The sequence below is a fragment of the Clarias gariepinus genome, chromosome 3, assembly GCF_024256425.1.
Source record: "Clarias gariepinus isolate MV-2021 ecotype Netherlands chromosome 3, CGAR_prim_01v2, whole genome shotgun sequence".
Lineage (NCBI taxonomy): Eukaryota > Metazoa > Chordata > Actinopteri > Siluriformes > Clariidae > Clarias > Clarias gariepinus.
In genome coordinates, this window is record NC_071102.1 from 17,706,156 (window position 1) to 17,725,890 (window position 19,735).

Consider the following 19,735-nt stretch of genomic DNA (forward strand, 5'->3'; position numbering starts at 1 on the left):
CCCACAGCCCAAGGACATGCATTATAGGTCTTCTGGGATATGCTCCAGGCCCCCAGTGACCCTGTATACAGGATAAAGCAGTACAGACAATAAGTGAGTGAGAGTTTTCAGTTTTCAGAAGTACAGTTTACATTGTGCAGTACAGCTTTGTAAAAAACAAACAAAAAAAATCTTTATTTGTCACATACAGTAACACAGCTGTATGACATGCAGAGAAATGCTTATAACTGCACGTGATCTAAAAAGAAGGGTTTCTCTGCGAGAAGGAATAGGACTAGTGAGGACAATTAATAAAAAAAAATCATTAAATAGAGAAATAAGAATATGAAATAAAAAGTTATACAAATATAGAAAACTTTAAGCATTCCAATAACATAACATGTACAAGGTTTATAATAAAATAGAAGTGAAACAGAAGTGTAAGAGCATACTGTAAGGACTGTTTCAGGGGAGACTAATAAAACTGTAGTGGTTACTGTATGGTGTATTACAGCACTGTGTGTCTCTTCTTTTGCAAATTTCCAAAAATAGCGACATCAAGCGTGTGTGTGTGTATATGTAAGGCGAAAGTGTCTGTGTATGTGTGTGTGTGTGTGAGAGAGAGAGAGAGAGAGAGAGTGTGTGTAATGGCCTGGGTTTAAACCAGGACATGCTGTCCTGTATGCGTGTGTGCCCTGGGCGTGGCGTGTGTGTGAGTGTGTGTGTGAGTCAGTGTGAGAGCAGTGTATCGGTTTTAGTGTTACATTCAGACCGTGTGTTTAGTCTCGTGGTCCGAGCTCTGTTCCCGCCTATTTCTCAGGCTGACTCCGGCATGGCGCTCGGCTTCTCCCCCGTCCTGTGTCTCCTCGCAGGGTTTCTGCTCCAAGGTAGGAACTGATCGGAGCTCCGCGGCTTCTCCTCCGGCTGAACTCTGACTTACAGTACACTCTCGTGGGGGGTGGGGCGGTGTTTAGAGTTTACTGCTCAAGTAAAAAAAAAAAGAAAAAGGTATGCTAAGTGTATTAAATCCTAGCATGGCAAAGCATTACTATAAGCATTACAGTATACTTGAAGTTTGCTATTTTGGGGGAACTAATTAAGTTGTAAATAAATTGTACAAAAGCATTATTTTGTGTATTAAGTATTGTACACTTAAAGTATATGCCTGTGTGTGTACTAATGTACATACCTGACAGCAATTAATAAAATTTAAGTATAAATTGAATGTATTATAAGTATATTACAGCTATTGTTACAAATACATGATTAATATACTATGAGTATACTCTGATTGCAGCAATAGCATGCTGTTATACTTCTGGTCAATTACATATACTACAGCATTGCAAATGTGTTACCAGTACACTAGGGATGTTTAGGATAATTTATAAATGCTAAATGCATTTTCTACACTATACCATGTTTTTGAATCAGTTATTATGAGGGAGATTTTATTCATGAGTTCAACAGATTTAATTTGCACAAGGTTACAAAAAAGCACTACTATGGTTTATTTGTGTTCAACAAAAGTCAGGTTGTCTCACAAACACACAAACTAAAATACTAAAACTGTTGTGTGAACACAGACAGACATTAGTCTTAGAATATACAGGTACAATATTAGTTTAAACCTGGTGTGTTGATTCAGAGACTGAAAACAGGCCGAGAGCTACGGAGTATTATACCAGAAGTGAGGTACATTAGACAATACATTCTATATATTAGAGTATGTACTTAATTACAAACTACCCAACAAAAACCATGAAATTTACCATATGCCTATGAAAATAATATAATAACGATATGAACTAACGCACACGATGCAGCTTCCAGCCGTGAATTCAAACTAGAAGTGGAGGACTGGGGAGCCAATGGCTAGTATTGCGCAGATTCTAGTCTCTGGTTGGCTGGTGTCAGTGGCGGCTGCTAGCTTTTGAAACAGGGGAAGCTCATATTAGGACTTTCATCATGAAATTCATTATGTTATTTGTACGTAAATTCTGGCTAGTTTCCCCTTCCACGAGCTACTTTAATTATATGAACGAACTACCTTTACAATGCTGAAACACTGAGCAAAGTCAAGAAGGCTATAATATTTTTTTTTTATAATTTAAAAAATGATTTGTACAAACAAAAATGGTTTATATCACCAGCAAACAATACAGAGTGCAGCAGTTCATCGTAGCACTTCACCTGCAAATCCGCATGGGCAGTGGCAGACTGGCCATCTGGAGTACCGGGAGTTTTCCCCGGTGGGCCGCTGGCCAGTATGGGCCGGCCCAGTCAGTACGCAAATATATAAAAAATGACGGAAACCATAATATTGCATCTTTTTCCTTTTCATATGAATGAGTGCGACGAGAGGTTGATTTACGACAGCTGTTTACGGGAGTGTAGTACAGTGTGGGAGATGCACTGTGGGTAATGCAGGCCGGTGTGTGTGAAGTTGAACGCGAATGCGAGATGTAAGCTGGGATATTAAGCCTGAGTTTTGTTTTCTTTTCAGTACTTTTTAGTTGGATTTAAGTGCGGGAGCCACCCGAAAGTTTGTACTATAACCAGACAATGGGACTGAACTTGAATCTCTGTAGCGCTGATGTATACTTAAGACATGCTGTCAATCGAAAAAGGGGTTCCGCCCTTTAAACAGCTCCCCTAATCATCATGCAGCAGCCCAGCGTCCTGGCCCGTCCTGGGACATAATCGCAGCGTTTATCCAATGACCGTCTAGTTTCAAAGCACTGAAAAAAAACGTTGAAAGCAACCGCATTGTAGTCAATGGACGCTGGGCTTCAGCGGGGAAATGCACTGTGACGCTATGGGAATGTATGAGAAGAAAATCAAGTCAGCCGACCTGCTATATCTAACTGATTCTGAACGAACTCGTCTTTGAGATAAACGTTTTCTAACGCATTTTTAGTCAATAAAATGTTAATACAATAGTACATAATTTGACCATTAATTTTGTGACATTATAGGGGAAGCTAAGCTTCCCTTGCAGTCTTAAAGAAATCGCCACTGGCTGGTATAGTTAAAAAGTTATAACACTGCTGCAGTTCGTGCGAGTATAGCTTTATGATAGTGAGCGCACAGAAGACAGCTTAAACACAGAAATTATCTTGAACGTGCAAAAACGAGTTTGAGAGCGCGCGCGCGCGCGAGAGAGATTCAGCGCGAGCGAGACAGTTGTGCACTTAATATAAGCATTAATAAGTACATATGAATAAGTACATCTAAATTTAACTAAAAATATACTGAGACTACCGTATATTAAAATTTGTATTCTGATGTACAGTATACTTTCTGTACATTTCTACAATGATTATTTTGAGCATATTTTTAAAAATATACTAAAAATAAATTGAAACAGATTAAATAAGTGTTTGTTGGAAATTAGACCAACTGTTCACTTAAAGTATATTTTCATACAATATATTTTTGGAAAGTGTACTATTTTAAAGTATGTTTAAAGTTTAATTACAAAATTTGGTAAAAGCATGATGTTACTATACTTTTTATATATTAACTGATGGTACAACTTGTTGTTAGTATATTTGAAATTGAAGATTTCAATACATTTGTAATACACTAAAGTGTTTTTTTTTTGGCACAAAAACAAGAGAACAAATTGCATCCACACATTATCTATACCAATATTCCACAGTGGGCCTGAATTAATCTCATTCTACTTTACTCATCTGATTATTACACAATCAGTATTGACGTCTTTTGAACATCTATTAGATGTAAAAGAGATACTGAGTATTCACTCCACAACATAAGGGTAGGGCAAATTTCTAAATCCAAGCCAGAACAGGATGACTGACAGGTAAAGGTAATCTGGTTAGCTTTAGCAGTCATATCAATGTCTCGTGTTTAATGGGAAATTTTATCCATCCCTAACAATGTGTAAACAGTTCTTGAGCTGAAAAACAAATCAAGTTTCCTTGACTCCCTGTAATTATTACAGTAAAATTATCGTAATGATTCTTAGTTGTTAATTTTTTATATGTAATAATAATCAAAGAAACTAGTTGAGCATCTACAATGATCATTCTGTAATCCAAACCATATTTGTCCTTGTTTGTCTGTAGCTGCCGGTGAACACTTGGTGCTTAGCCCTCCTAGACTGGTGGTGGAGTATGGAGCTAAAGCTACAGCTAACTGCTCTACTAACATCACACATGAGGGAATGGGCTGGGAAGCCTCGCAGGGACCAGTGGACATGAACGAAAATGTTCAGCTCATCACCTGGACAGTGGAGAGACTTACACACTGGGATATAAAGCCATACTGCTTCATAAACTCAGCTACACATGGACAACAAAAAAAAGAACTTCCAGTTGTTATTTACAGTTAAGTTGTTTTCTTTTAAATAAATACATTTATGTGTACAGTACATATCCAAAGATGCTGTCTCTTACACATTGTTGCCTTTAGAATTATTTTAACACAAAACAGATTCAGGCAGTGAAATAAAGTGAATACATTTCCACCGGCGACACAAACACTGTAGAGCTCGTCTGCTCTTCATCACGTGATGTTTATAAAGGGACTGTTCATCCAAATAACAGCACATAAGTGGCAGTAAACAGACAGCTGCCAGTTAGAGACAAAAGCTTTTATTCATCGTCTGTAGTCATTTTCATTGTTTAGCTGTTTTGTACTAAGACATATTTCTACTCCACAGAGCGTCCAGATACAACCTCCATCAGTCTGGAGAATCACACAGGATACGTAATCGAGGGGAAAAACTATACACTTAAGTGTGACATTAAAAACGTCGCTCCTGTTCAGTACCTTAAAGTCATGTGGTACAAACATCAGTCTCTGATGAAAAGTACCTCCTTTACTAACACCTCCATCGAACCACTGAACAGCTCTGATAACCTCATGATCCGGCCTAGCAGAAATGATAATGGAGCTGTGTACTGGTGTGAGGCACAGCTGGAACTGGGACCAGACGGACCACAGCCTCCTCTTTCTACGAAATCAAATCTGCTCCTTATTTCTGTACACTGTAAGTTTGGAAACTCTAACACACCACCTGTATATACATTATCACCACAGACACACTAAAGTATCTGCGCTCCAGATGTAACTTGTGCATTTTAAATTATGATAATATTGTTCAGGAAAGTAGTTTACAGGTGAGTCCCTGTTAACTGGAGCCAAGAACTGATTTGTGCCATAAAATAAATGATTTTTCTTTGTGAGAATTGTAGAGAACATGCTCAGTTCATTTCAGTGAGCTTCAGTCGCATGCGGCTCATGGACACGACGAAAGCTGATTTGTTTATCATTTAAATAAGTAGGCAAAGTGACAGAGCAGGAAAGAAGCCTGGGAAGAGTTGTTTCTGCTTCTGAAACCTGTTGGATCAAAAAGATCACCCCACCCCCAACCACACACACACACACATTAGATGTATTAATTTAACCGTTCTTCCTGATAATTACACAAGTAGCCGTGGAGACGTGTATGACTGCATTGAACACTTCTATAAATTTAAAGTTCCTCTATAAAGCACTTGTACAGTACTTAATGCACTGTTGTGTCTTTATACTTTATATGTAACTTTTACTTCCCTCATCTCATGTTTGAGAAAATCAGAACTGCTTAGATCTTTTTTTTTCATCTTCCCATGTCTAACTCTGACTATCGGATTATTTTTTGTTTACTTCAGACAAGCCGATGTTCTCTAATAACACAGAGACCATAGAAAAGAAAAAGAAGAACATTGTCTTAAACTGCACTGCCCAAGCAAATCCTTCTCCTACGTACTCCTGGGACGAATCTCATTCTTCAAATTCCTCAATTTCCATTTCTGATTCAGGAAACTACACCTGCAAGGCATTAAACGACTATGGCGAGGCAACGAAAGTCTTCATCGTCAAACAGGAACGTGAGTACTATAGATTTATTTTGTTCTCATTCAATTCTTAATTTATTCCATCCATTTATTTTTTTAAATGTATATATATTGGAATAACTGTATGTTCAGTTACTTATTTATACACATTTGTGCATTCATTATAACTTATAAAATATATATCCAATATATAACATAAACAAATCATATTTGTATTATTTTCTCAGTTGAGTTTCTTGAACTCAGTACTGAAAAATAAAATAATTCTTATGTTTTGAATTTTGATTTCTGTTTTTTCCACAGAACGTAGCAACACCACTTTCTGGGCTATTGTGGGGTCTGGAATAGCCCTAGCGGTCCTGCTTATTGCAGGTTATGCAATCTATAAGATTAGGTCACGCCAAGGGCCTTCCAGCTACAGACTGACACCCTCTTCAGAAGGTCAAACGTTACCCTTAACACATAAGGGAAAATAAATCTGTGTACTTTCGTCACTGGTGATGTTGTGCTGTTTAAAAGACGCACTGATGCTCATTCTGGTACAGCGTTGAGTAACAGACATCATAAGACATAATGCCAGACATGATGGCAAAGCAGAGACTGTCTGAGGGTTCGACAAACACAAGCTGATAGAGGAGAGAGTCTGCAACTGTCACTAAGCCTGTGGGTAATGTGACTGTGCAGCCTTAACTGTGCACTTACTTTATACCTACAGTTTTTAAAAAAAAACCCGGTTATAAATATTTAAGGCTGTTTTGCATTCCTGAAAGGCTTATAAAATAATTCTGAGCATTATTTCACTAATAACAGGTGCTTATCTGGGACTCAGACACAAGCACGCATCAATTTGATTGAACCACTGCACTGTTTAAATTCAGCAAATTTAAAACCGAAATGTTCTGCAGCTTTTAACAGTAAGAAAACAATGGGGCAAAATAAACACTGGGCCATTTTGCCCCGTCACAGCTGGGTCACGTTTCCACACAGACCTGCAAGTAGCGAGTAGAGATCTGGCACGAGCACATGGCTGCACTTTCACTTTCACCTAATGTGTAAAAAAAATGGTTTGAACAATTATTCCAAACATTCTGCTTCTCACAGTTAGTCCTGCAGTAAGGTAAGGGCAAAGCAGCTCTAGGGAGGAAACTCAGCATGAGGTGATATCTAAAAGTGCCAGACTTCAGACTGCAAAGGCTTTACATTCAATTTATAATAGTTTGTCCTATTAATTCCCCTGTTGTTAATCCCCTTGAATTAAAGCTGAAAGTCTACAGTTCACTCACTCAGGCACAAATACCAAATGTCACAGTTCAATACTTATGGACCTGACTGTAGGTTTCTGTTTGATAAAGTGCAGTTTTATACCATAAACACATTAGTAGGCTTCTCTCCCTGTTTCTGCAGCTCAGTGTTTGAATCTGTGAATCTTTAGGATGTGACTGTGATCTTCACTCCTCGATCAGTAAGCGAGTCGATGTGTCACATTTTACACTAAACTGGAAATTCCCATTCCTTAGTCTCTGCTTTAAAACTGAATGCATTAAAAATAATTCGACACACACCAGCACTTACACCTCTAGTTCATGTAAGCTGTATTATTATGTCTGATACAAATTTATTAACTGATGTACTGTATAAATACTGTATGTTCAACTGTCTCAGCACTAAGCTTGTTTGTGTGCGTAATTAATCTTTTGTTGATTAATTTCTGTGGCCTTCATAAAAAACAAGCTTGAACGCCTGAGTGGAATATTTAATTTATCTTATTATTACTATATAATTACATTTTGTGTAATTAATCAAATAATATAAAGCTTGCTGCTGTATTTTGCTTATTTGCAGTAAATACACCACAAACAATCTCAGAAGCAAACCATCAGCTGCATTTGACTAAATGTATTAAATCCTTAAAATCGGGAGAAACAAAAGTAAACGCCTCTCAGCTCAGAGTTCCTTCTTAGGGATGCAGAACAGATTCCTAAAGCTTGAGTTCAGCCAGTGAACACAGCAGCACCTCTTACCTGTTAATCCGAGTTTTTGAAAGGCTTTTAAGATCTTTGACTCGGGCAGCACCACAAATATGTGACAAGGTCTTACGGAAAAAGAGTAGTTTTAGAGTCCTGACGTCTGGGCCGTTTTCCCCGTAGCAGCCAATTCAGGACCAGCCTCAGGTGTGAGCCCTTGTGACTTTCCACATCTGGGTGGCTTATTCCACCTGGGACCGGGGACCTTAAAAGTGAACACAGCGGACTTCCTCTGAATTGCGACGGCTGGCTCTCAATGAAGATGAAAGTGCCACGGCAGCTTGCACAGTTCTTTGGCCACTCTCTTCTCGCTCTCTCCCTGTGATCAAATGGCAGCATTAGTCTACCTGCCTTTGAAGTCCTTTAGTGTCTGGCATTACCCCGTCCTTTAACGTCTGCCACACGGCTCTAGACCCTCTTAAACTCTGGATCTCGGGCTAAACACCAAGTCTCACCTTTACGAGCTTTACCAGCTGCCCTGTCACTTCATACACCTATTAAGGGGAGGCCACCTATGTAGGGAGCCTTCAGAGTGAGAGATGGGTGAAAAATATTTGGATGCATGTGCATCACTGGTGGACACTGACAGAAATTACTCACCTCATCCAACAAACCCCCAAGTGTGAAATGTGAAACCAAATTGGACCAAATACAAACGTAGTCATTTTTCCCCAAGTCAGATAGTCTGTTAAATGTCCGATTTAAGTCATATAATTACACACTTAAGGATATGATTACATTAACAAAAATGTGTGCCTATCCTTAGGGCATGAGGCAGGTTATACCCTGGACTGGGTGCCAATCCATCACTGGGCACACACATTCACACACTTTGGGCAATTTGGAAACACAGCCTTTGGACTGAGGCAGGAAACCAGAGTACCCGGAGGAATTCATTGGCTTAAAAAAATCAGGACTAATAATATAGCTTGCATAAACATGAAAAATAACATGAGGCTGTGTAGGTAAAAACAAATTTAAACACAGATAAACAGATAAACAACACAATCAGTATGCATTTCTAAGATAACTCTTGTGTGGGTGGTGTTATGGCGATGGCAAAAATATCCCAATCTTTGGTTAGTTAATGAACACTCAATCATTGTTTATACCACTTTATCTTGTATACAGGGTTGTGGGGAGGGGTCGGGAGCCTATCCCAGGAGACCCCAGGTATACCCTGGACTGGGTGGCAATCCATCGCAGGGCACACATATCCACACATACATCTAATGTTGAAACTTTAACAGGTATATGCCTTTGTGGGCCTTGCAAAGTATTGTTGCTGTTTTGTCCCATGTTTTTCCTTTAATGGCTGCACCCCTCCAGGACCTCCTAAAAAAAGGAATTCAAAGACGGAGAAGGAGAAAAAAGGACAGAGAAGGAGAAAAAAAGCATTCCAGCAACTGATGGCCCACCTTACCTGTTCCCCTGTACTCCGGAACCCTCAGACACTAAACAAATATACATAAAGTAGTATTTTAAAATCGAAGCTGGGAGCCAATGCAGTAGACTATAAGATTGGGGTGATGTGCTCATATCTTCTGGTTCTAGTGAGGACTGCGGAGAACGCTGCAGAAACTAAAGCTTGTTTATGCGCCTAGTTAAACAACAAACAAGGCAGTGATGCATAATACACTACGTTCCAAATTATTATGCAAATGATATCTTTCTCTGATTTTCATAATTAGTCAATGCAAATGACAGTCAGTATAATTTTCTAGTTATCAACCCTAAGTGTATAATTTGAATTTTATTGAACAAACATCCTATTGATAATATTTATTTCAAAAATAAAAAACTGAAAATGCACTGTTTCAAATTATTATGCACAACAGAGTTAAAACATTTTATAGGCTGTATAGAACTGAAAATGGGCTTTTGTTGAATTTGCAGCTTTAGGAGGTCATATTTACTGAAATTAAAAGCTATTTTAATCAAAAACATCCTAACAGGGCATGTTGCACCTTGACATAGGACCCCTTCTTTAATATCACCTTCACAATCCTTGCATCCATTGAACTTGTGAGTTTTTGGACAGTTTCTGCTTGAATTTTTTTGCAGAATGTCAGAATAGCCTCCCAAAGCTGCTGTTTTGATGCAAACCGCCTCCCACCCTCATAGATCTTTTGCTTGAGGATGCTTCAAAGGTTTTGGGTTTGAGGTCAGGGGAGGATGGTGGCCACACCATGATCTTTTATGCCCATAGCAGCCAATGACACAGAGGCATTCTTTGCAGCATTAGATGGTGCATTGTCGTGCATGAAGATGATTTTGTTACGGAAGGCACGGTTCTTCTTTTATTACCATGGAAGAAAGTGGTCAGTCAATATACTTTGCAGAGGTCATTTTCACACCTTCAGTGACCCTACAGGGGCCTACCAGCTCTCTTCCCATGATTCCGGCCCAAAACATGACTCTGGCACCTCCTTGCTGATGTCACAGCCTTGTTAGGACATGGTGGCCAGCCACCAACCATCCACTACTCCATCCATCTGGACCATCCAGGGTTGCATGACACTCATCAGTAACCAAGACTGTTTAAAAATTATTTTGTTGTTTGATGCTTTGTAATGGCATTTTAGCAGCTGCTCTCTTAATCCGATGAATTTGTCTGGCAGAAACCTTCCTCATTCTGCCTTTATCTGCACGAACCTGTCTGTACACTGAATCAGCCACAAATGTCTTCACAGTATGATGATCACGCTTAAGTTTTCTTGAAATATCTAATGTTTTCAAACCTTGTCCAAGGCATTGCACTATGTGACGCTTCTCGGCAGCATAGAGATCCTTTTTCTTTCCCATATTGCTTGAAACCTGTGGCCTGCTTAATAATGTGGAACAACCTTCTTTAGTACTTTTCCTTTGATTGGGTTTATCTGGCAAACTAATTATCACACGTGTCTGAGATTCATTTCAGTGATCCAAAAAGCCCCGAGACACAATGAGTGTAATTTAAAAACTAAACATTTAATGTTTATGACACTTACATCCAATTTGCATAATAATTTGACACACACTGTAAATATTTTATCTTCTTCTACTTTTGGCTGCTCCCATAAGGGATCAACCATTTGTCTCAATCTAATTCTGTCTTTTACATCTTTCTTTGTCACTCCAACCACCACATCCATAAACCTCCTCTTGGGCCTTACTCTTCTCCAACAGTCGGACAGCTCAGTCTCTAACATTCTCCTCCTTATATAGCCCTCATCACTCCTCTGCACATTTCCAAATCATCTTAATCTGGCCTCTCTCATTTTGTCCCCAAACTGCTCTGGACCTCATAAACACTCTTTTCTAATCCTATCCATTCTCCTGAAGCAAATTGCAGCATCTTCAGCTCTGCTACCTTTTAAGCCCCTAAGAGTTTTATGTCTATGAAATGTGAAACCAAATAGTTTTTTATTCCTGATTCAGACTAGGTAATCTGTCTAATTTTAAATTAAATACAGAGCTGTTATAATCTGAGGTTTATTCTTCCTTACAAGCGAAATTTAAAAGAAAAATTACATTTTTAGTTTATTAATGAACACATCATACTATAGACTATTAAAGTTACATTTAATATTGTTGAAACCTTACAAGAAGAGTTAGTTCTCACATACACAAAACTCATTAACACCTTCTTACCAGATCTGAGAGTCAACACCTACACATGCTTAGGGAGGAGATCTCTCACCTCCTCAGTGGCCATGTCTAGTTTCAAATTTACAAAATTTTGCACCATTGCACATCACATTGCACTACTCTCAGGGTGCATTCACTCACTGCAAAAAAAATCATTATATAGTACAGATACAGTATATGCTTAAGTTTAGGCAAACTATTTATAAGTTCTTAAAAAAAAATTTTTTTGCAACAAATATAGAAATGTTTGCTTAATTTTTTTTTTGGGGGGGGGGGAAATTTTATTAGAAGTAAGCTTAATAATATTATATCATATCTGGTTTGTTATAATGTTATGTAAAGAAAGTGTATTTAAAGTAAAAAAAGATATTTTCACCCTCTAAGATATATTTCTACTACCTTATAAAAAATAGTTTACTTTAAAAGCATCAGGATAACACACTGCATACTAAAGTGGCTTTTGTTATCCTTTTTTTTAAGTATTTGTTTTATAAATATTATACATTTATAAATATTTATAATATTTAAAAGATTTATTTGTGTTAGGCTATATATATAAAAATATATATTACCTTATTCCATATGTGTTATTTTATAGTTTTGAAATCCCATTGTTGTAGAATGTAGAAAATAAATCACTAAACAAAAAAAATAAGAAATTTGCAAGTGTTCAAAAACTTTTGAACGGTATTTCCTTTTTTTTTGTTTAGTGATTTATTTTCTTTATTCTACAACAATACTGGGGATTTCTAAACTATAAAATAACACATATGGAATTAGGTAATTACGTAACAACAAGAAAAACAACACTTAGTTGTTATTTTAAGACACAGAGGTCAGCCTTTCTTTAATAGTTCTTGCAAGAACAGTATTGTGTCTATATATATATATATATATATATATATACACTACAGTTTGTAGTGTGTCTAAATTATGCGTACCCCTAGACACCGCACTCATATGTGTTTCTCAAACATTGGTCACATATAGTTGTATAGAATGTCAATGTATAGCAGAGTGTTATTTTTCATTTGCTGGAACTGCAAAATCTGATGACGGAGCTGTGAGATCCACAAAGCCATGGTGAGAAGATTTGGTGTGTTAAGAGTGTGTTGGAGCACAAGACCTCGAATGTCCTCCAGAGAGTCCTGACTGAACAGGACTGTTTAACTTGGACCGATTAAGATTTTTTAAAAGAAATAATAAAAAAAGCTGTTGTTGCTGTTGTAGCCTCGAGGTGCTTTTTTGCTCACCACAGTGAAAGATCTTATTAGTGTTACTGTTTTACAGCTCAGGGCGATCGTGTCATTCTCCTCTGATCGCTTTCATCACCACAGTGGTTATCCACAGACTGAAAGCGCTACAAACTGCTGTGTGTGAAAATTCCAGGAGATTCTGAAATACTTAACCCAGCCCATGTGGCTACAACACCCTAGCCATGGTTAAAATCAAAGAGATCAGAAAACTCTTATTCTGATGTTTGATTCGAACTTTACCAGATGGTCTAGACCTGTGTCTGTGTTTTTTAATGCATCGTGCTCCTGGAATCTGATCGGTTAATTAACTAGATATCTGCACAAAAAACTTTATCACACTTTATATTTACACTCATTACGCCATTACATTATGTACATAAGAAGATATTCTGATCTGAATGCACTTTTCAGGTACACAGTTCCTGCACCTCATTAATCAAGCTTTTACCTGGCATTTCCACATGCACTGTATATATGTATAAACTAACTTTCATTGATAAATATATATGTATATACAGTACATACATTCCTGGGTTTGTGTAAATGTACTGCCTGGCCAAAAAAAGTCACCTTTTCAGACAGGCCAAATTATTGGGCTGCACACACACACACACACACACACACACACTGTGATGGGAACTCACAGGATTAGGACTAAACAGCTGTGTGTCCATAAGACAGCTGGGTGTTTGTGAGAATCATCAGAAAAAGGCTTCAGTTTGCTAGAGAGCAGAAAGACTGGACTTTAGAGCGATACAAAAAGGTCATGTGACCTGATGAGTCCAGACTGATCCTATTCCAGAGTGATGGGCGTGTCAGGGTAAGAAGTGAAGGACATGAAGCGATGCTCCCATCATGCATAGTGTCCACTGTACAAGCCTCTGGAGACAGTGGTATGATCTGGGGTTGATCAGTTACTCAGGTCTAAACTCAGTAACGTTATGGGGCAATAAAATGAAGTCAGCTGACCACCTGAATGTACTGAATCACCAGAGTATCACATCTATGGAGGTTTAATTCCCTGACCGCATGGCCATGTTCCAGGTCTCAGAGTGTGAGAGTGTGGTTCAGAGAGCATGAAGAATATTTTTCTTACATGAACTGTACACTACACTAGATTTGAATAAATTATTAAAATCGGTCATGTACTGTATGTGCTGTAAAACAGGTGAAGAGTGTTTAGTTTACATGATTGCATGAGTGTAAAAATCAGCATCACCAAAAACTCTGTACATGTGACAGAAAGTTTTATTCTGGTTTTGTTTACAAAAACAAACATTCACAAAAAATTACTGGAAGTTTGATAAACGAGGCCTAATGACTCTATACATGTGACGCAATGCACAATTTAGCAACAGTCTACAGACACTAATCATACAAAGAAAGGCAGGGGGACAATTCTCGAGGACTCAGATTTTGTTACTATACTTACATATTAGTTTGATGTATTTATACCTTCCTCAAGTATTAATGAAACTAAATACTATTCCTAATTCTGTTTAGAACTTCAAAACGTAGCTGTCTCTTCTTCTACTTCTTCTTCTCCTTCTTCTTCTTCTTCTTCTTCTTCCATATGGCCGGTGTCTTTACATTATACATCAATACAATGGGCTCAGTTTAGCAACTTTTCACTTCAATTAGCACCTAGAACGACAAACTCATGCTACACATATGTAGTTGATGGATAATCCAGCAGACTGCACTGTGGAAGGTGAGGATGTGCATCTCCAACCCTACTCGTTCAGCTGAAGTGAGTCAAGACTCAGGGAGAATGAGGCCTTACCTTTACCTCTCTGTAGGGCATGAGGTCATTTTCACTAATGGGCTAACATCAACTTTAGTTGTTACAAACAAGTTAGCTTGTTTTGTTTGCTAATGCTAAGCTGGCATCAATCCTTTAGCTAATCAATTTTTTTTTTTTTTTTTTTTTTTTTTTACCAAAAAGCTGGATTGTAGCTAATGGAAATGTGACAAAAAACAATTATAAAACACTTTTATAAAAGTTATATAAGTTAAAACATTAACTATTTACTTTCTAGCACTTTAGCAGATTGAAAAGTAACTTTATTACTTCCACTTGAGTAGAGCTTTAACAGATACTTTTATTTCAGTCAAATTTTGACATCATGTACAATGTTAGAAATATTTATGTATGTGATCATTACAGGGGAAAATTGGAAGATTTAAAGGTCAGGGAATTTTCCTTTGTAGGGCTCTGGCTCTGACGCTTGGACGTCTTAGCGAGGTCTTCACACCTGAAAGGGCAAAGTGTCAGTAGAGCAGGGCATCTGGGAGTACAGTGCTGTGTAACTACTGATAATTTAATTACTGTAACTGTAATGTTTTAATGGATATAAAGAGAATTATATACACACCAGCTTTAAGTCCATCCAATGGAAAGATAAGGAGGACATGTAACACTAAACACCTGCAAAAAAGGAAAAGCTACATGAATATTAATGTCATTATTTAGGTACAGACAGCTACAAAGATGCTTGGTGTATTAGGGTAAAGCTTTACTGTTTTCTATCTGCATTATATATAACATTGACATTATACACATGTTAGAATTATTTTATATATAAAGGAGTTATTTCCACTCTCTTGCTCTCTTCCTCATAGATCTGATATTAACGTGTTAAATCTTCCCGGCTGTTATCTTCCTGTCTCCGCTTGCATCTGCTCATTAAGGTGTGAACGCTCCCACGCTCACCTTCCTATTCTCTCTTTATGTCTCTCTCCCCCTCTCCCCCTAACTCGAGCCAACATCTTGTGATCTGTCTCTGGACAGACACCTCTCTATCTTTCTCTCCTTTGATTCTTCAGGATCTCACCAGGACATTTACAGTGGTCCATGTTCTTTGTAGTAACATTTGTCTATGGCACAGGTGTTTGGTCAAACATATATAAACCCCATCTTTTGTTGTTAATAAACAGAGACCTTTCTGACAGACAACGTGTGTGTGTGTGTTTGACTGGGTCTCTCCTGGCGCCAGAGAAGCTTACCGAAGCACAGCGGACAGACCGAGCAACTCGCCTCTCCTACTACGTAACTTTAGAAAAACTTTACAACACATCATACACATCACCTATCATCTAGTTATGTTCAGATTGTCTCAAAAGTTCCTGCTTCTGTACATTTAACACAATAGGTCAATGTAACAAAAAAAAGCTTTCACATTTCATTTAGTGACATTGCATGTATCTTTCAGGTAAACAGTATGTACAATTTTAAAACATGGTTTTTAATGCTTCATGAAGATAACCACAGTCCTTACTGTTCATCCATCATGTTTTATCTACAGTATACCACTAATCCTGTGTAGGGTTGCGGGTGTCTGGAGCCTGTTCCAGGATACCTAGGGCAAAAGGCGGCATACATCCTGGATTATACACTATGGGCAATTTGGAAACCCCAATCAGCCTATAGCACAGAGGAAACTGGAGAATCTGGAGGGAACCTAGCAAGCATAGAGAGAACATAGGGAGAAAACAGACTGGACTGACAGTGCCAACCTCTCAACAAGACCTCATTCAATTAAATTCAATTCAATTTTATTTGTATAGCGCTTTTAACAATTGTCATTGTCGCAAAGCAGCTTTACACAATCAAAAGAATTATTTAAGTCTGTATGTAATGTAAGTGTGCATGAATCAAGATGAGCAGATTGTCCCTGGTAAGCAAGCCGTTGGCGACAGGATCGTTAAGTTCAGGCTCTCCTCTGTTCTTGTTTTCCACACCATGTGTTTAAGTCATACCTTTGGTCTTGAGATTGATGATGAACTCCTTGCTCGATTTGCCCAGTAAATTGTATGCCGTGCAGGTGTAAGTGCCCGAAGAAGTAGCTGTGAACAGTGGCTGACTGTCGTCTATGTCCTGCAGATGTGGTGAGCTCCAGCTGTACGAAAGTGATGGATTTCCTTCTGCAGAACAATTCAGTGTAATCTTCTCTCCATCTTTAAGCTCCATGACCTCCTGCTGTGGGTTGAACGAGTCAGGAGGGTCTGAGAAAAAATAATCATGGTGAAAATTTTAACAAAAAAACAATGGGACTGAACTAAAGCTAACACTGTCTGGATGCACTTACAGTGTACGTTAATGCTGAGCGGCTCTGATCGGACTCGAGGAGGAGGTTGAGGTCCTTCCGGTCCCAGTTCCAGTGCTGCCTCACAGCTGTATAGAGCTCCATCCTCTGCCTTGCTCGGAGTGATCAGCAGGGTAGAAGACACTTGGACCGGGGTGGCAGGTGACAGCTCGGAGAAAGTGTTATTGTACACCTCGGTCTGCCCTCGATACCAGCGCAGTGTGAGATACTGAACTGGGGCGACGTTCTGTACCTCACACAGCAGCTGGTACTCTCTGCCTTCCACCATGGCGCCGGTGTGGTTTACCAAGCGGATGGAGATGCTGTCTGGAGTTTCTGGCAAACCAAAACATAATATGGTCACACCTTCAACCTTTATCTTTATAGAGTACATCACATTATATAAGCATAAATGCATTCGGTGTCTTTTGTCGTACTATATAGAACAAGGTTGAGCTTCTCTTCACACTGTCTGGGTGCAGTGAAGAAAACCCCGTAGCAGATCGGCTCCTCGATCCAGTCGATCAAGCTGTCCACCTGCCACTGGACTGTGAGGTCACGTTGAGTGTATGAAGCACTGATGGCTGATTCCCATCCTAACACACGTACAGGCCGCGACGCCACACAGCTGACCGACACCGCTTCCCCAAACCTCACCACTGCCCTCGAGGGGGAAATCTCAAGAGAGCACTCATCACCTGAGGCTTAGGACAGAGCAAGATTGTCACACACATCTGCAAGATTTACACACTTCAAAACAGCATATGTGCTGCTTATTAGCAGAGATGTTACATGTCAGGAAAATCTCTTCTCATCAGTTCTCTAAACAGCCCAAGCAGAGAACAACCTCCATACAAGACGAGGCTTTTGTGTATCACTTCACTCGCCTCACTCTTACACACTCCCACCCCGATATCACCATCTTAACCTCTTCAGACCTGAATTTTCTCATATGCGGAAGTGACATTTTCTCCCAAATACATTGTCCATCTTGTACCATCCTCAGCTGATGACCATCAGATATACAATTTCTCTTCCTGGTTACGGTGTTAATTAAGTTACTTATCAGGTGCTAATAGCAACGGTGAGCAGAAACGACAGTGCACACATCAGTAGAGTCTGATTACGTAATCAAGCTTTGGGTCAGATATAGAATTAAAGACACCGTGTTAGAGAGAGCACACTGGTCATGTGATCGTTCTTCAGATTCCATTTACATTCTGTGAGACTTGTGCGGCACAGAGGAACAGATTTATAACTCAACCATGTTAACAATGTAGCGTTCACTCATCACGTGAAACATTCTTACACTGTTAACTCAGGAAACACTCTCACAGGCTTTGGGGAAAGTCCACTGTTAGTTTTTCTTCTCTCCCTTCCTTACTTCCTTTACATCACCTTTATGGTATATCTCATTTTATTTTACAGGTACGCTTATGTGTTTGTGTATTAATTAGTTTATATATATTTATATAAAGCTACGTTGGCAGTATTTGTCAAATTAAACACTTGTACATGTCTTCTGTTTGATTAATTGCTATTCATGTTCCATGTTCAGACGACACGGTTTAAACCTTAAGATCGTTACAGACTAAACCTCATCCTGTGAATATCTTCAGTACATTAGGGTTGTGCTGAGTGTGTTAACATACCTGTTTGGAGGATGATGAGAACGAGGCATTTCAGGATGTTCTGCAGCATTTTTGTGATTTAGACGAAATCTACAAAGTCCTGGTGCGCAGCAGAAAGAAATTCCGACTTGATCTTGCTTGGCAACCCAAAAACTGAGCTGTGACTTCTAACAAAAGCTCTGCTTTGCATCGCTGCTCTTGTCCATGCCATAGTTTGACTGAAGGGGGACCAGAAGGGACTGGGGGCCCCCGGTAAAGCAAACCTTCTTTATGCTGAAAACAATCACCCCCTCCTCACTGCTAATGACGTAGCAGAGGGTTCGATGGAAGCGTGCAAAGCTTGAATTCAAATCAGGGCCAGTAGAAGGCTCTAAATAATGTTTTGGGTTTCGTGTTCGAGAGTGAGTTGATCTGCCTGGGTGTTTGTACAGCTTTATAACGGGTCTCTGGTGTGCTGGAAAGAAATTAGATGTTCATCACAACTCGGCAGAGCAACACTGCTTGAGTCATTCCTTGGATCTGTTTCAGCAGACTTTACTGCATCCCTGCTATATAAACTTAATGAGTGTGTGTGTGTGTGTGTGTGTGTGTGTGTGTGTGTGTGTGTGTGTGTGTGTGTGTGTGTGTGTGTGTGAACAGAGCAGGAACATACTTTAGCTTTTGAGTTTAAAAACAAATTACAGTACATACAAATACTTTCTATGTAATAATATCATACCCTTTTAATGTGATGTCTTTGTTATTAACTGGGATAATGTGATTTGGCAGGCTGTTTTAACACTGGTTCATAACACAGCCAAGTTGCCACGGCAACAAACTCTACACAAACACTGCAACACAAAAGATTCCAAACCCGAGCCTTTTTTTGGTTAAAGCTTCCAGTGGGACAGAAACGGAAACCATCTGGTTTACACTCAAACAAAGGTACTCGAACAAACCCCTTTTATCTCTCATGTGATGCCTTATGAAATGAAATCACAGTAAAGATAGGGACATGAAAGGACACGTCTGTAGGTGTGAGGTTTTACCTCCCTGTAGTGCAAGGCTACAGGGAGGTAAAACCTCACACCTACAGACGTGTCTTTTAATGCCTGTGTCGTCCTTCATATACACAGTCTTTATTAAATTACACTGACACACACACTGCCTGATATGGATGAACACTAACATTGTTTATCACCAGTGTTTTACTGCTGACCTTCTGTTGACTTACGGTTAAAGAAGTCTACTTCCTGTATTAACAGAGTGCAAAAGTCAGAT

At 39.0% G+C, this 19,735-nt stretch overlaps 2 protein-coding genes across 2 annotated transcripts; one reads left to right on the plus strand and one right to left on the minus strand.

Annotated features, from left to right (window-relative positions):
* The first annotated feature begins 681 nt into the window (after positions 1-681).
* Positions 682-7,586, plus strand: LOC128518846 (hemicentin-2-like). The gene is made up of 5 exons (XM_053492186.1): positions 682-866; positions 4,074-4,334; positions 4,670-4,999; positions 5,664-5,882; positions 6,153-7,586. The coding sequence occupies exons 1-5, from the start codon at positions 812-814 to the stop codon at positions 6,323-6,325; spliced, it is 1,038 nt and encodes a 345-aa protein (XP_053348161.1). The 5' UTR covers positions 682-811; the 3' UTR covers positions 6,326-7,586.
* Positions 7,587-14,006: 6,420 nt separating this feature from the next.
* On the minus strand, positions 14,007-18,853 carry LOC128518848 (vascular cell adhesion protein 1-like). Its single transcript, XM_053492191.1, has 6 exons — positions 18,497-18,853; positions 17,282-17,548; positions 16,848-17,180; positions 16,519-16,764; positions 15,135-15,187; positions 14,007-15,014 (listed from the first exon to the last, which is right to left on the minus strand). The coding sequence occupies exons 1-5, from the start codon at positions 18,543-18,545 to the stop codon at positions 15,180-15,182; spliced, it is 903 nt and encodes a 300-aa protein (XP_053348166.1). The 5' UTR covers positions 18,546-18,853; the 3' UTR covers positions 14,007-15,014; positions 15,135-15,179.
* Positions 18,854-19,735: the final 882 nt, after the last annotated feature.

Coding starts and splice junctions, on each gene's coding strand:
- LOC128518848 (XM_053492191.1), bottom strand. CDS start 18,545: ATGCTGCAGAACATCCTGAAATGCCTCGTTCTCATCATCCTCCAAACA. Junction 17,181..17,281: donor GCTCAACCTTGTTCTATATA/GTACGACAAAAG, acceptor TTGGTTTGCCAG/AAACTCCAGACAGCATCTCC. Junction 16,765..16,847: donor GCTCAGCATTAACGTACACT/GTAAGTGCATCC, acceptor ATTTTTTCTCAG/ACCCTCCTGACTCGTTCAAC.
- LOC128518846 (XM_053492186.1), top strand. CDS start 812: ATGGCGCTCGGCTTCTCCCCCGTCCTGTGTCTCCTCGCAGGGTTTCTG. Junction 867..4,073: donor CGCAGGGTTTCTGCTCCAAG/GTAGGAACTGAT, acceptor GTTTGTCTGTAG/CTGCCGGTGAACACTTGGTG. Junction 4,335..4,669: donor ACTTCCAGTTGTTATTTACA/GTTAAGTTGTTT, acceptor TCTACTCCACAG/AGCGTCCAGATACAACCTCC.